The sequence below is a fragment of the Salmo trutta genome, unplaced genomic scaffold, assembly GCF_901001165.1.
Source record: "Salmo trutta unplaced genomic scaffold, fSalTru1.1, whole genome shotgun sequence".
NCBI classification, from domain to species: Eukaryota; Metazoa; Chordata; class Actinopteri; order Salmoniformes; family Salmonidae; genus Salmo; species Salmo trutta.
In genome coordinates, this window is record NW_021822351.1 from 553936 (window position 1) to 570967 (window position 17032).

The 17032-nt window shown below is 45.1% G+C and overlaps 1 protein-coding gene across 1 annotated transcript; it reads left to right on the forward strand.

Annotated features, from left to right (window-relative positions):
* Positions 1-5662: 5662 nt before the first annotated feature.
* On the forward strand, positions 5663-16348 carry LOC115181916 (gastrula zinc finger protein XlCGF17.1-like; the record flags this gene model as incomplete). The annotated part of the gene is made up of 2 exons (XM_029743610.1): positions 5663-5780; positions 14231-16348. Coding segments are annotated over 2 exons (990 nt in total), but the record flags the coding sequence as incomplete, so codon positions are not given.
* Positions 16349-17032: the final 684 nt, after the last annotated feature.

Here is a 17032-nt window from a genome sequence, read left to right on the forward strand (position 1 = left end):
CTGCCATACCAGGCGGTGATACAGCCCGACAAGATGCTCTCTATTGTGAAGAAGCTGCGCCTTCTTCACCACGCTGTCTGTGTGGGTGCACCATTTCAGTTTGTCCGTGATGTGTACGCCGAGGAACTTAAAACTTTCCACCCTCTCCACTACTGTCCCGTCAATGTAGATAGGGGGCTGCTCCCTCTGCTTTTTCCTGAAGTCCACGATCATCTCCTTTGTTTTGTTGACATTGAGTGTGAGGTTATTGTCCTGACACCACACTCCGAGGGCCCTCACCTCCTCCCTGTAGGCCATCTCGTCGTTGTTGGTAATCAAGCCTACCACTGTAGTGTCGTCTGCAAACTTGATGATTGAGTTGGAGGCGTGCATGGCCACGCAGTCGTGGGTGAACAGGGAGTACAGGAGAGGGCTGAGAACGTACCCTTGTGGGGACCCAGTGTTGAGGATCAGCGGGGTGGAGATGTTGTTACCTACCCTCACCACCTGGGGGCGACCCGTCAGGAAGTCCAGGACCCAGTTGCACACAACGGGGTCGAGTTTGGAGGGTACTATAGTGTTAAATGCTGAGTTGTAGTCGATGAACAGCATTCTTACATAGGTATTCCTCTTGTCCAGATGGGAGAGGGCAGTGTGCAGTGTGATGGCGATTGCGTCGTCTGTGGACCTATTGGGGTGGTAAGGAAATTGGAGTGGGTCTAGGGTGTCAGGTAGGGTGGAGGTGATATGGCCCTTGACTAGTCTCTCAAAGCACTTCATGATGGCGGAAGTGAGTGCTACGGGGCGGTAGTCATTTAGCTCAGTTACCTTAGCTTTCTTGGGAACAGGAACAATGGTGGCCCTCTTGAAGCATGTGGGAACAGCAGACTGAGATAGGGATTGATTGAATATGCCCGTAAACACACCAGCCAGCTGGTCTGCGGCCGGGGATGCCGTCTGGGCCTGCAGCCTTGCGAAGGTTAACACGTTTAAATGTTTTACTCACGTTGGCTACAGTTAAGGAGAGCCCGCAGGTTTTGGTAGCGGGCCGTGTCAGTGGCACTGTATTGTCCTCAAAGCGAGCAAAAAAGTTGTTTAGTCTGTCTGGGAGCAAGGCATCGTGGTCCATGACTGTTTTTTCTTTTTGTAGTCCATGATTGACTGTAGACCCCGCCACATACCTCTCATGTCTGAGCCGTTGAATTGCTACTCTACTTTGTCTCTATACTGACGCTTCGCTTGTTTGATTGTCTTGCGGAGGGAATAGTTACACTGTTTGTATTCGGTCATGTTTCCGGTCACCTTGCTCTGATTAAAAGCAGTGGGTCGCGGGTTCAGTTTTGCGCGAATGCTGCCATCAATCCACGGTTTCTGGTTGGGGAATGTTTTAATAGATGCTGTGGGTACAACATCACCGATACACTTGCTAATTAACTCGCTCACCGAATCAGCGTATTCGTCAATGTTGTTGTTCGCCGCAATGCGGAACATATCCCAGTCCACGTGATCGAAGCAATCTTGAAGCGTGGAATCCGATTGGTCGGACCAGCATTGAACAGACCTGAGCGCGGGTGCTTCCTGTTTTAGTTTCTGTCTATAGGCTGGGAGCAACAAAATGGAGTCGTGGTCAGCTTTTCCGAAGGGAGGGCAGGGGAGGGCCTTATATGCGTCGCGGAAGTTAGAATAACAGTGATCTAGGGTTTTGCCAGCCCTGGTAGCACAATCGATATGCTGATAGAATTTGGGGAGCCTTGTTTTCAGATTAGCCTTGTTAAAATCCCCAGCTACAATGAATGCAGCATCAGGATATGTCGTTTCCAGTTTACATAGAGTCAAATGAAGTTCTTTCAGGGCCGTCGATGTGGCTGCTTGAGGGGGAATATACACGACTGTGATTATGATCGAAGAGAATTCTCTTGGTAGATAATGCGGTTGGCATTTGATTGTGAGGAATTCTAAGTCAGGTGAACAAAAGGACTTGAGTTCCTGTATGTTGTTATGATCACACCACGTCTCGTTAATCATAAGGCATACACCCCCGCCCTTCTTCATACCAGAGAGATGCTTGTTTCTGTCAGCGCGATGCGTGAAGAAGCCAGGTGGCTGTACCGACTCAGATAGCATGTCTCGAGTGAGCCATGTTTCCATGAAACAAAGAACGTTACAGTCTCTGATGTCTCTCTGGAAGGCTACCCTTGCTCGGATTTCGTCTACCTTGTTGTCAAGAGACTGGACATTGGCGAGTAGTATGCTCGGGAGCGGTGCGCGATGTGCCCGTCTACGGAGCCTGACCAGAAGACCGCTCCGTCTGACCCATCATCGGCGCCGTTGTTTTTGGTCGCCGGCTGGGATCCGATCCATTGTCCTGGGTGGTAGGCCAAACAGAGGATCCACTTCGGGAAAGTCGTATTACTGAGCATAATGTTGGTGAGTTGACGTTGCTCTTATATCGAATAGTTCCTCCCGACTGTATGTAATAAAACCTAAGACTTTCTAGGGTAGCATTGTAAGAAATAACACATAAAAAACAAAATACTGCATAGTTTCCTAGGAACGTGAAGCAAGTCGGCCATCTCTGTCGGCGCCGGATCAATCTGAATGTTCCCAGCCATGATGACGTATCCCAGAATGGAGGTAGTGGAGCGATGAATTTCACAGTTCTTCTCAGCCTTGACAAACAACTGGTTCTCCAGGAGGCGCTGGAGGAATTGTGGGACGTGGAGAACATGCTCCTGAACTGAACTGGAAAAGACAAGGATGTCGTCAAGGTAGACAAACATGAACTGGTTCAACATGTCACAGAGCACATCATTGACCAGAGCCTGGAAAACTGCAGGAGCGTTGGTCAGTCCAAATGGCATAACCAGATACTCGTAGTGCCCACTAGCTGTGTTAAAGACTGTCTTCCATTCGTTTCTTTCCTGTATCCGAACCAGATGGAAGGCATTCCGAAGGTCCAACTTCGAGAATACAGTCACCCCCTGGAGAGGCTCGAAAGCCGAAGAGAGGAGTGGTGGCGGGAAAGGCCCCGGTAGTCGATACATGGGTGACTTTTGTGTCCTTCTCCACAAAGAATAACCCTGTGCCCAGAGAGTCCTCAATGTACCCATGGTCTTGGTCTCCGGACCAGACAGGGAATGAAGCCGCCCCCGAGGCGGTGTAGTGCCAGGGAGGAGGTCAATGGCACAGTCATAGGGTCGATGCAGAGGAAGAGATGTGGCGCCGTCCTTGTTGAAAACCTCTCTGAGGTCCTGATACTCCACTGGAACGGCGGAGAGATCCGAGGCTTTACCCAAGCCCACAGAAGGACGTCCTGGGGCGGGCTGCGCCTCTTTGAGGCAATGCATGTGGCAGAACGGTATCCAACCCAGGATTGAACCAGTAGCCCAGTTGATCAGGGGGTTGTGCCTCTGGAGTTATGACAATCCCAAAACCACAGGTGCATGAAGAGATTCAATGAGCAGGAACTGCATGGACTCACAGTGGTTACCTGACACTCGCAGATAGGAATCATACTGTGAGTGACCCTGCCAATAGAGCATCCTTCCAATACTCTGACGTCCATGGGAACGGAGAGGAGTTGTGTGGTGATACCCAGTTCTGACACCAGGGTAGTGTCCATAAATCTCTTATTAAAGCACCCGGAGAGATTTAGACCGGTCACCCCACAGCAGGATACCATGGAGAGGAGTATGAGTAATGGGAGATGGGAGACTCCCTGTATGGTCAACCAGCGTTTATTAGTTTTTTTCCTCTCTTGAATCTACACATAAAACCCCATGATGAAAAGCAAAAACAGTTTTTTTATACATTTTTGCAAATTTATAAAAAATAATTCAACTTTAATATTACATTTACATAAGTATTAAGAAACTTTACTCAGTATTTTGTTGAAGCACCTTTTGGCAGCGATTACAGCATAGATTCTTCTTGTGTATGACGCCACAAGCTTGGCATACCTGTATTTGGGGAGTTTCTCCCATTCTTCTCTGCAGATCCTCTCAAGTCCTGTCAGGTTGGATGGGGAGCGTTGCTGCACAGCCATTTTCAGTTCTATCCAGAGACGGTTGATCGAGTTCAAGTCCGGGCTCTGGCTGGACCAGTCAAGGACATTCAGAGACTTGTCCCGAAGCCACTCCTGCATTGACTTGGCAATGTGAGTAATTTTCCTGTTGGAAGGTGAACCTACGCCCCAGTCTGAGGACCTGAGCGCTCTGGAACAGGTTTTCATCAAGGATCTCTCTGTACTTTGCTCCGTTCATCTTTCCCTCATCCTGACTAGTCTCCCAGTCACTGAAAAGCATCCCACGGTATGATGCTGCCACCACTATACTTCACCGTTGGGATGGTGCCAGGTTTCCTCAAGACGTGACGCTTGGCATTCAGGCCAAGGAGTTTCATCTTGGTTTCATCAGACCAGAGAAGCTTGTTTCTCATGGTCTGAGAGTCTTCAGGTGTCTTTTGACAAACTCCAAGCAGGCTGTCATGTGCCTTTTACTGAGGAGTGGCTTCTGTCTGGCCACTCTACCATAACGGCCTGATTGGTGGAGTGCTGCAGAGATGGTTGTCCTTCTGGAAGGTTCTCCCATCTCCACAGAGGAACTCTAGAGCTCTGTCAGAGTTACCATCGGGTTCTTGGTCACCCCCCTGATCGGCCCTTCTCCCCCGATTGCTCAGTTTGGCCGAGCGGCCAGCTATAGGAAGAGTCTTGGTGGTTCCAAACATTTTTTGGACGCCAATTATCAATGAGTAACAAGTATTTTTTAGGTTTAGGAATTTGAGTAATTAAACCTTGCGTTAGCGAGGCTAGCATACAAACTCGGTAGCACAGACTAGATTCATTTGATGTTGAGAAATCGTGCATTGTGGGTATTTTAGAAGATATCCGGAAATAAGTTAATAAATATGTAATAACCCAACAACATAACTGTTTGTACTTAATAGGTAACCAGATCGTGACTACAACTAAAGTACTAAGTCTTTAACCACATTGTGTTGTTACATTGGTGAGTAAAAACTCATGCTTCCTACAGTTTAACTTTTTGTCTGAAAATAAACTACATTTTACTCAACTGCGTTACCCACTCCAGTCAGCAGATGGCGGTATGGTACTTTAAGGCAATGCTGTTGGTGTGACGTATAATCTAATGGACGGAACGTTACTTTCAACAGCAGTAACAGTCAGCCACCTCGGTAGTTTGCTAGACAAAATTGCGGAAACAATAAAGCTCTTTAGACGCCTTAGTGTATATTAGCCACTGTGTTTTAAACCCACTTCTGACGTCTAGTTAGTTATCCAATCTAATTTCATATTTACGGTGTTGTTGTTATTAGTCAGCTAGCTGGCTGGTTAAGTTAGCATTAGCCTAGCTAACTAACATCCCCGACCATGAGTTCACTAAGCTACTCTCCTGCTGCTAAAGAAGAGATCTGCTGGACGGAGAAAGAGGGTCTGTGGCTGAACATTGTTGTGAAAGAGGAGAAGGAAGATGAGGATGTCACGATACAAAAACAAGTAGAGGCTGTTACCGTGAAAGAAGAAGAGAAAGACGTTACAGTGAAAGAAGAGGAAGACGCGTTCAGAGTGAAAGAGGAGGAGGAAGAGAAAGAGGGGGATGCAGTTTTTGGATTGAAAGAGGAGGAGGGGGAGATGACTGTCACATCGAAAAAGGAGGAGGAAGAAGAGGAGGAAGCTGGATATCTGGGCCCGGTTTCCCAAACGCATCTTAAGGCGTCCAATGGTTCAAACAATGAACATAGCAGTAAGATTGTTTTGAGAAACCGTTCCCTGATTAACACTAGTAAGTACTCTCTTAAAAATAGAGGCACAAACTCTGCAGTTGTTGAACTGATGTTTGGTGTTAAAGGGGAAATCTGCACTTACATCCATATTTTGACTTTTAAATGATTTATTTATATATATATATATAGCCATTGATTCTCGAAGAATATAACACATGCCTCATGAGCTTAGTAAACTGTTGTACCCCATCAGATCCCCAAATAAGCTTTTTTTACTCCAATGTTTAGAAACAATGTAAAGCCTCACTGTATAGCCTCAACATGGTTAAAACTATAATGTTGATATCATGGATGGTCAGTCCTTTCATCCATAGGTCTGTCTATGAATTTAAGAGTAGTTACATTTTTCCAGACCCATCATCATCTTATTACCAAACTAGTGGTGGAATGACAGCTTTTTTATTGTTTCAACTGTAGATTGGTTGATGTGTGACTTTTTTAAAGTGGCAACCTAGTATTTAAACAGCAACAAAATGGCTTCACAGAGACTTGGCAAACAACTGAGGGATGGGGTCTGGAGAAATGTAACCACTCTCAAATTCATAGAGAAAGCTATTGTATCAACCTTAACCCAAAACCTAGCGACCTCGTCAAGAAGTTCAGACATCTTGGCGTAACAGTTATAAGGCGTTGAGTGTTGGCTTGACAGTCGCTTCTATCTATCTATCTATCTATCTATATATATATATATACACATACACACACACACACACACACACACACACACACACACACACACACACACACACACACACACACACACACACACACACACACACACACACACACACACACACACACAAAGACTGGACATCCAGAAGGTCAAAATGGCTGTTTTAACCAGATTTTGAGGCTATGCGGTGTTTGTTTGGTCCCGTGTGGCTCAGTTGGTAGAGCATGGTGTTTGCAATGCCAGGGTTATGGGTTCGATTCCCACAGGGGACCAGTATGAAAAGAAGAAAAAAAATCTATGAAATGTATGCATTCACTACTGTAAGTCGCTCTGGATAAGAACGTCTGCTAAATGACTAAAATGTAAATGTTTATAAACAGTGGTGTTATAGGAGCTCATGTTTTGGTTTCTGGTGGGATAATACAGTTGACACTTTTGAGGCATTTATAAGTTATATTCTTCAAGAATTATATAGTAAATGGGTATTTTTATAACTGCCAGTGTAGATTTCTTGTGGGGGTAAAATTGTTACAGCTGTTAAGTCAAATTGTATAATATTCTGCCAAATTATTTCCACTTTTTTTTAGGACTGACCCGTAGTCGGCTGGCCGATTGTTTGGTCGATAGGCTGTTTTGTTGACTAATATTTTTTGGTCAAGCAGTTGCAAATACACTACATATGCAAATGTGAAAACCCCTTCAAATTAGTGGATTCAGCTATTTCAGCCACACCCATTGCTGACAGGTGTATAAAATTGAGCACACCGCCATGCAATCTCATAGACAAACATTGGCAGTAGAATGACCTTACTGAAGAGCTCAGTGACTTTAAACGTGGCACCGTCATAGGATGCCACCTTTCCAACAAGTCAGTTTGTCAAATTTCTGCCCTGCTAGAGCTTCCCCTGTCAACTGTAAGTGTTGTTATTTTGAAGTGGAAACGTCTAAGAGCAACAACAGCTCAGCTGCAAAGTGGTAGGCCACACAAGCTCACAGAACGGGACGGCCGCGTGCTGAAGCGTGTTCCAAACTGCCTCGCACTGTAAACTGCCTCGGACGACCGAGCAGCCGTACACAAGCCCCAAGATCACCATGCGCAATGCCATGCATCATAGGCTGGAGTGGTGTAAAGGTTGCCGCCATTGGACTCTGGAGCATCGGACTGCCAGATGGTGAAGTGTGATTCATTCCGACGGACAAATCTGGGTTTAGCGGGTGCTACCTGCCTGAATGCATAGTTCCAACTGTAAAGTTTGGTGGAAGAGGAATAATGATCTGGGGCTGTTTTTTCATGGTTTGGGCCCCTTAGTTCCAGTGAAGGGAAATTGTAATGCTATTGTGTTATTATGCATACAATGACATTCTAGAACATTCTGTGCTTCCAACTCCGTAGCAATAGTTTGGCCCTTTCCTGTTTCAGCATGACAATTCTCTCGTGCATAAAGCCAAGTCCAAACAGAAATGGTTTGTTGAGGTTCGGTGTGGAAGAACTTGACTTGCCTGCACGAACTGCATATTAATGCCCATGATTTTGGAATGAGATGTTCGATGAGCAGGTGTCCTCATACTTTTGGCCATGTAGTGTATCATAACGTTTTGCTACCGTTATATTCCCGTGGTACCGTGCAACACTAGTAGTGTATGTGGGTTGGAGTGTCAGTGTAGGCTGTGCGGGCAGAGTCTAGTGAGTGTGCGGGCAGAGTCTAGTGAGTGTGCGGGCAGAGTCAGTGGAGCATTTTTGGGGGATAAATAAATAATAAAGGGGAGTCAGCGAGTTAAGAAGAAAAAAAGGGTGGGGGTCAATGTAAATAGTCCGGGTGGCCATTGATTAGATGTTCAGCAGTCTTATGGTTTGGGGGTAGAAGCTGTTGAGGAGCCTTTTGGTCCCAGGCTTGGCATTCTGGTACTGCTTGCCATGCGGTAGCAGAGAGTACGGTCTATCGCTTGGGTGGCTGGAGTCTTTTGACAATTTTTGGAGCCTTCCTCTGACACCGCCTGGTATAGAGGTCCTGGATGGCGGTGATGCAGCCGGCCAAGATTCTCTCCAAATCAAATTTCATTGGTCACATATTTAGCAGATGTTATTGCGGGTGTAGAGAAAATGCTTGTGTTTCTAGCTCCAACAGTGCAGTTGTATCTAACAATACACACACATCTAAAAGTAAAATAATGGAATTAATAAATATATCACTGTTAGGATGTCGGAGTGGCATTGACTAAAATACAGTAGCATAGAATACAGTATATACATATGAGATGAGTAAAGCAGTATGTAAACATTATTAAAGTGACTAGTGTTCCATTGTTAAAGTGACCAGTGATTCCATGTCTATGTAGGGCAGCAGCCTCTAAGGTGCAGGGTTGAGTAACCGGGTGGTAGCCGGCTAGTGATGGCTATTTAACAGTCTGATGGCCTTGAGATAGAAGCTGTTTTTCAGTCTCTCTGTCCCAGCTTTGATGCACCTGTACTGACCTCACCTTCTGGATGATAGCGGGGTGAACAGGCAGTAGCTCGGGTGGTTATTGTCCTTGATGATCTTTTTGGCCTTCCTGTGACATCGGGTGCTGTAGGTGTCCTGGAGGGCAGGTAGTTTGCCCCCGGTGATGCGTTGTGCAGACCGCACCACCCTCTGGAGAGCCCTGCTGTTGCGGACGGTGCAGTTGCCGTACCAGGCGGTGATACAGCCCGACAGGATGCTCTCAATTGTGCACCTGTATAAGTTAGAGAGGGTTTTTGGTGACAAGCCAAATTTCTTCAGCCTCCTGAGGTTGAAGAGGCGCTGTTGCGCCTTCTTCACCACACTGTCTGTGTGGGTGGACCATTTCAGTTTGTCCGTGATGTGTACGCTGAGAAACTTAAAACTTTCCACCATTTCAATGGGGCACCTGTAGAACCGTTTTGAGGATCTGAGGGCCGATGACAAATCTTTTCATTTTCCCTAAAGGGGGGAAGAGGCGTTGTCGTGCCCTCTTCACTGTGTTGGTGTGTTTGAAACATGAAGCACTCGACACGCTTCACTAATCAAATCAAAAGCAAATTGTATTCGTCATATGTCCTGAAGACAACAGGTCTTGTAGACCTTACAGTGAAATACTTACTTACAAGCCCTTAACCAACAATGCAGTTTTAATAAAATACCTAAAAAAGTAAGAGATAAGAATAACAAATGAAAGAGCAGCAGTAAATAACAATAGCGAGGCTATATAAAGGGGGGTACCAGTACAGAGTCAATGTGTGGGGGCACTGGTTAGTTGAGGTAATATGTACATGTAGGTAGAGTTATTAAAGTGGCTATGCATAGACAATAACAGAGAGTAGCTGCAGCGTAGAAGAGGGGGGGCACACAATGCAAATAGTCTGGGTAGCCATTTCATTAGCTGTTCAGGAATCTTATGGCTTGGGGTTAGAAGCTGTTTAGAAGTCTCTTGGACCTAGTCTTGGCACTCCGGTACCGCTTGCCATGCGGTAGCAGAGAGAACAGTCTATGACTAGGGTGGCTGGAGTCTGACAATTTTTAGGACCTTCCTCTGACATCCCCTGTTATAGAGGTCCTGGATGGCAGGAAGCTTGGCCCCGGTGATGTACTGGGCCGTACGCACTACCCTCTGTAGTGCCTTGCGGTTGGAGTCCAAGCAGTTGCCATACCAGGTAGTGATGCAACCATTCAGGACGCTCTCGGTGGTGCAGCTGTAAAACCTTTTGAGGATCTGAGGACCCATGCCAAATCTTTTCAATCTCCTGAGGGGAGATAGGCTTTGTTGTGCCCTCTTCACGACTGTCTTGGTGTGTTTTGTCAATGTGAATGGGGGCGTGTTCGGCCCTCCGTTTCCTGTAGTCCACGATCAGCTCCTTTGTCTTGCCCACGTTGAGGAAGAGGTTGTTATCCTGGCACCACACTGCCAGGTCTCTGATCTCCTCCCTATAGCCAGTCTCATCGTCATCGGTGATCAGGCCTACCACCGTCTGGTTGTCAGCCAACGTAATGATGGTGTTGGAGTTGCGCTGCCATACAGTTGTGGGCGAACAGGAAGTTGAGGACGGGACTGAGTTAGCATGTTGCGGATGATTTTTAAAATTGATTATTAAAACAAGCCGCTCAACATTTACATTACATTCAGTCATCTTGCAGACTCCCGTCCAGAGCGACCCACAGGAGCAACCAGGGTCAAGCGCCCCACCCAAGGGAACGTCGACAGATCTCTCACCAAGCTCCTATTGGCCACCGGCCCAAGCTCCCAACCACCAGGTCACAAACCATCCAAGATCCCAGAGAGCCATCCGAGAACCCCCTCGCCCCAGGGTCCTTAGCTTATTGATGAGCATTGAGGGCACTATGGTGTTGAACGCTGAGCTGTAGTCAATGAATAGCATTCTTACAGAGGTGTTCCTTTTGTCCAGGTGGGTGAGGGCAGTGTGGAGTGCAGTAGAGATTGCATCATCTGTGGATCTGTTGGGGCGGTATGCAAATTGGAGTGAGTCCAGGGTTTCTGGGATGATGGTGCTGATGTGAGCCATGACCAGCCTTTCAAAGCATTTCATGGCTACAGATGTGAGTGCTACGGGGCAGTAGTCATTTAAACCAGTTACCTTGGCGTTCTTGTGCACAGGGATTATGGTGGTTTGCTTGAAACATGTAGGTATTACAGACTGGGTCAGGAAGACATTGACAGTGCGGCAGAGGCAGCAGCAGCAGAGATGAGGAAACAGCCCTTGCCTTAAGCCCTATTCGGACGGGATTAGTTTTACTGGGGTGGTCAGGTACATTAGAGTGTCTAGTTTGAGAAACAGATGCCTCACCTCAACTGGCATCTTAAGATTAAGATGGGCAAAAGAACACAGACACTGGACAGAGGAACTCTGCCTAGAAGGCCAGCATCCCAGAGTTGCCTCTTCACTGTTGATGTTGAGACTGGTGTTTTGTGGGTACTATTTAATGAAGCTGCCAGTTGAGGACTTGTGAGACGTCTGTTTCTCAAACTAGACACTAATGTACTTGTCCTCTTGCTCAGTTGTGCACCGGGGCCTCCCACTCCTCTTTCTATTCTGGTTAGAGACAGTTTGCACTGTTCTGTGAAGGGAGTAGTACACAGCGTTGTACGAGATCTTCAGTTTTTTGGCAATTTCTCGCATTGAATAGCCTTCATTTCTCAGAACAAGAATAGACTGACGAGTTTCAGAAGAAAGCTCCTTGTTTCTGGCCATTATGAGCCAGTAATCGAACCCACAAATGCTGATGCTCCAGATACTCAACTAGTTTAAAGAAGGCCAGTTTTATTGCTTCTTTAATCAAAACAACAGTTTTCAGCTGTGTGAACATAATTGCAAAAGGGTTTTCTAATGACCAATTAGCCTTTTTAAAATGATAAACTTGGATTAGCTAACACAACGTGCCATTGGAACACAGGAGTGATGGTTGCTGATAATGGGCCTCTGTACGTCAATGTAGCTATTCCATAGAAAATCTGCCTTTTCCAGCAACAATAGTCATTTACAACATTAACAATGTCTACACTGTATTTCTGATCAATTTGATGTTATTTTAATGGACAAAAAATTTGATTTTCTTTCAAAAAGAAGGACATTTCTAAGTGACCCCAAACTTTTGAACGGTAGTGTACTTTACGGAATTCAAAATTACAACGCTTGTCTTTTATAACTTGGATGTGTAAGTGGCTGGCATGTCATGTCGAAGTTTGCTAATCTTGTGCAGCCAGACCTATTTGCCATCTCTTTTGCCTCATCCCTCTCAACCATACATTTTTTTCAATTCCTCATCAATCCACTGGGATTTAACAGTTTTTACAGTAATTTTCTTACTGGGTGCTTATTAGTAACTGGGATAAGCAATTTCATAAATGTGTCAAGTGCTGTGTCTGGTTGCTCCTCATTACACACCACAGACCAACAAATATCGTTAACATCAACAACATAGCAATCACTACAACACGTATTGTAACATTGTGTCTTCTAAAGCCACTAGGATAATGTTCATTTTGCTGAAGCATTATGGCGACTCAGCGACACAATGGTAGGGATCAGCTGAGCTGGACTTGGGTCATATAATAAGTCATTGTCTCAACGCAGCCTTATAATGCTGTGAAAGGATCCAGGAACCCACATGATTTGGATGGATCCCATCCTCCTTATAAAACAAGCTTCTGTTTCCAGAAGGTATCAGAATTGTCAGATGCTACACCCACAGAGTCAGTAGTCTCGTAGCCAGTTAGGGAGGCTTAAAAGGTCTGCTGAACCGTTCAGTGCCAGATATTATGGGGAGTTTGTTGGTGTCAAGTAAACGAAAGGTTGCTAGATCGAATCCCCGAGCTGACAAGGTAAAACATCTGTGGTTCTGCCCCTGAACAAGGCAGTTAACCCACTGTTTAAAAATGTTAAATAAGAATTTGTTCTTAGCTGACTTGCCTAGTTAAGTAAAGATAAAGTAAAACAAAAAGTAGTGACCCAATCAGTTCTTTTAAAATCCCTCTTCAGCTGTTCTGAGCTTCCCTTCATAATGTTATCCGACCCCACATGAACCATGACAGCATCAGCCCCCCCGGTGACTGACCTCGGGAAGCCACCTGGTGATATCCTGAACTTTGACCCCCCCCCACATGAACCATGACAGCATCAGCCCCCCCGGTGACTGACCTCGGGAAGCCACCTGGTGATATCCTGAACTTTGACCCCCCCCACATGAACCATGACAGCATCAGCCCCCCCGGTGACTGACCTCGGGAAGCCACCTGGTGATATCCTGAACTTTGACCCCCCCCCCCCCACATGAACCATGACAGCATCAGCCCCCCCGGTGACTGACCTCGGGAAGCCACCTGGTGATATCCTGAACTTTGACCCCCCCCCCCACATGAACCATGACAGCATCAGCCCCACCGGTGACTGACCTCGGGAAGCCACCTGGTGATATCCTGACAAAGTCTTTGCCCCAGGTACAGATATATGCCTCACCGTCGAACTCCCTATCACAATCGCCGGAATGATCCGGCCTCTGCCATGTCTCGAAGCTGATTGCAAGGCCAGAGCCACAGAACTCACCTGAGAAAAGGGCTGTTGAGACGCCGGCTGCGTGCAGGACACAACAGCCAAAAGGACAGAGGTCTTATCCAGAGAGCACAGCCCAGCGGAGGGGGGCCTCGGTGGACCAGGTTGTGTCCAGGCAGTTGATTGACTAGGACAGGGTGAGGTAGCTGGAGTGGCATCCACAGCCATGGAGGGAACAACCAAGCTCCTGGCAGAAGACAGCTGCTATGAGACTTGAAATTGAGCTCAGGTGCATCCTGTTTCGATTGAGCATCCTTGAGATGCTTCTACCAACTTCATTGGACCCCACCAGTGGTAAATTCAATTGATTGGACATGGTTTGGAAAGGCACACACCTGTCTATATAAGGTCCCACAGTTGACAGTGTATGTCAGCTCAAAAACCAAGCCATGAGGTCGAAGGAATTGTCCGTAGAGCTCTGAGACAAGATTGTGTTGAGACACAGATCTGGGGGAGTGTACCAAAACATTTCTGCAACATTGAAGGTCCCCAAGAACACAGTGGCCTCCATCATTCTTATATGAAACAAGTTTAGAACCACAAAGACTCTTCCTAGAGCTGGCCGCTCAAGGATGCTCAATTTCACTTCTGTCTTAAGACAATTGTTAAATAAGTTTGGACACAACATCATGGGCATCACCTTTTAGTTAAAATAAACAGTGGATTACTGCTGTTGTGGGCCTTTAACCATCTGTCTGACTTTGTCGTTCATACAGGAGAGAGACGTGATTGTTGTGGATCCTCTGGGGAGCCTCAACAACATGAAGCTGAGGAGGCAGAGAAGAGTATCTCCACATCAGAACACCTCAAACACCAGCGGAGACCCACCGGGAAGAAATCTCACCACTGCTCTGACTGTGGGAAGAGATTCCCCTCTTCAGCAGACCTCAAAAGACATCTGAGAATCCATACTGGAGAGAAACCTAATAGCTGTGATCAATGTGGGAAGAGTTTTAGTGTTACAAGCAGCCTGAAAGCACACCAGAAAACACACACAGGAGAGAAACCGTATAGCTGTGATCAATGTGGGAAGAGTTTTGTTACATCTAGCAGTCTGACTATACACCAGAGAATACACACTGGAGAGAAACCTTATAGCTGTGGTCAATGTGGGAAGAGTTTTAATGTTCCAAGCAGCCTGAAAACACACCAGAGAACACACACAGGAGATAGACCTTATAGCTGTAGTCAATGTGGGAAGAGTTTTACTACATCTAGCCAGCTGACTATTCATGAGAGAACACACACAGGAGAGAAACCTTATAGCTGTAGTCAATGTGAGAAGAGGTTTACTCACTCAAGCAACCTGATGGTACATTTGAGAACACACACTGGAGAGAAACCTTATAGCTGTGATCAATGTGGCAAGAGTTTTGTTACATCTAGCTGTCTGACTATGCACCAGAGAACACACACAGGAGAGAAACCTTTTAGCTGCACTCAATGTGGGAAGAGTTTCACTCAGGCAAACATCCTCATAGCACACCGGAGAACTCACACAGGAGAGAAACCTTATAGCTGTGATCAATGTGGCAAGAGTTACTCTGGTAAAAGAGCTCTGATTAAACATCAGAAAATACATACATGAAGGAGTTGTTTCATGATATCAATGAAATAATGTCACAATGTAGAATGTTTTAACATTGTAGTAGGAGTATTTTAATGGTGTCACAATGTAGAACCCTAAACGTTTACCCCCTGTTCTATTGATTTCAGCATGATATGGATATTACCCTCATTGGGAAAAATGCAGGGTCTGAAATGAAAGAGTAGTATTTATGTGATTAACATCAAGTGTTGTGTTAGACTTACCTCATTGGTGACCCATTTGAATCAAAATGCAACACTTCAAAATGTAGATGGCTGTTTTCTACAAATTGTCTTCTAACCAATGATGTACACATTTTTCCCAGATTCTGTGTGGTTTTTGAGTTGTTTTAACAGGACGTGCCACCTCATCTCCTCCCTCTCACACAATTGATTTCAACTTGATATCGATATGAGTATTGACAATAAGTGTTGCGTTTCTCTTCGTTTTGGGGACCTCTACATTTAAATGCATCACTCTAAAATGTAGCTGACTGTCTTCTGCAGGTTGTCGTTTAACCAGTGAGGTAAAAGATTTCTCCCATTTCCATGTGTTTTTTAGTTGTGTTAGTTTCAACATCACGTACAACCTGATTTCCCCCCTAATAGATATCAGTGATTTATTGCCTCTTGTTGTTTCTGGAAATTGGTTATTGATTTGGACAGGTTAAAACTGTGGTTTGACATTCCTGCTATCTCACCTAGCAAAGACTATTCTGACATCCAATCTATGTTCGATTTTGGTTGAAGTTGACATTTATTTTGAAAGTACGTATTTTTCAACAACTTAGTTTCAACGAACTTGCAGCATTGAGGCAGTATAAAAAAAATGGTCTATGAACAGTTTTATTAACAATCATACATCATTCCAGTTTTTACACAGTTTTTATTTACATCATTCAAGTGCTAATTGTCATTTTTTTCACTACTAAAGAAGCATGACTCAAATCACCTACTCATATTTCAAACATTCGGCCTGACAAAAGATAGTTTTTGTTATTCAATGCCTCTGCCCGACGTCCAATCTACGCTCGGTTTTGTCCAATCAGTCAGGCCACTGAATATGCATAAGCAATGTAAAGAGATGTGGGGAAAAGTATGCTTTACACAAATTGCCTTCATAATAACAAAGAACAAATGTATGTGCATGAGGGGATATTAACTTTTCATACAGCCAAGAGGGGTGAGAAATTACACCAATATCAGTGGACAATTTGCACTAATGTAAATAAACATAGATGATGGAACATATTCCCTTTTGCTGACGTGATGAACCACTAAGGGGACATAAGTATTTACTGTCTAAACCATGTGTGACCTCTCACCTCTCTGGCTGTAGAAGTGTTCTTCCTAACCAGTCCCTCAACAGCTCTCTGACTGAGCTCCACCCTCACTGGGTCTTCAGAGGAGAGGAAGGCTGAGGAGGGATGGAAGGATGAATGGATCAATCAATCAACAAGTCAGTAATATAATTAGAGTGTTGATCATCTTAAATGTCCATCTCCCACCCATGGAGAGACCTATATACTATATCCAAGGTTGGGTAGGTTACTTTCTAAATCTACAATTACTAGTTGCCTATCCAGAATTGTCATCATTAAGTAATCTGATTACTTTTAGATGATCCTTTCCTGAAGAGCACAGGTTAGTACCAAAAATCTGATTTGAAACCTAACCTTAACCACACTGCTAACCCTAACATTAAATTACCTTAACTTTAACCATACTGCTAATACCTAACCCTTACTTTAACCATACTGTTAACCCTAATGCCTAATCCTAACCTTACATTTGTTTTTTCATACATTTTTACAATATAGCACATTTTGACTGCAGCTGGTCCGTCTAGCGGAAATCCGTCAGTTCTGTCTCTAGGACAAGACTCATCACAATAAAAATCACAAATTTTATCATTGCAATGTGATACAAAA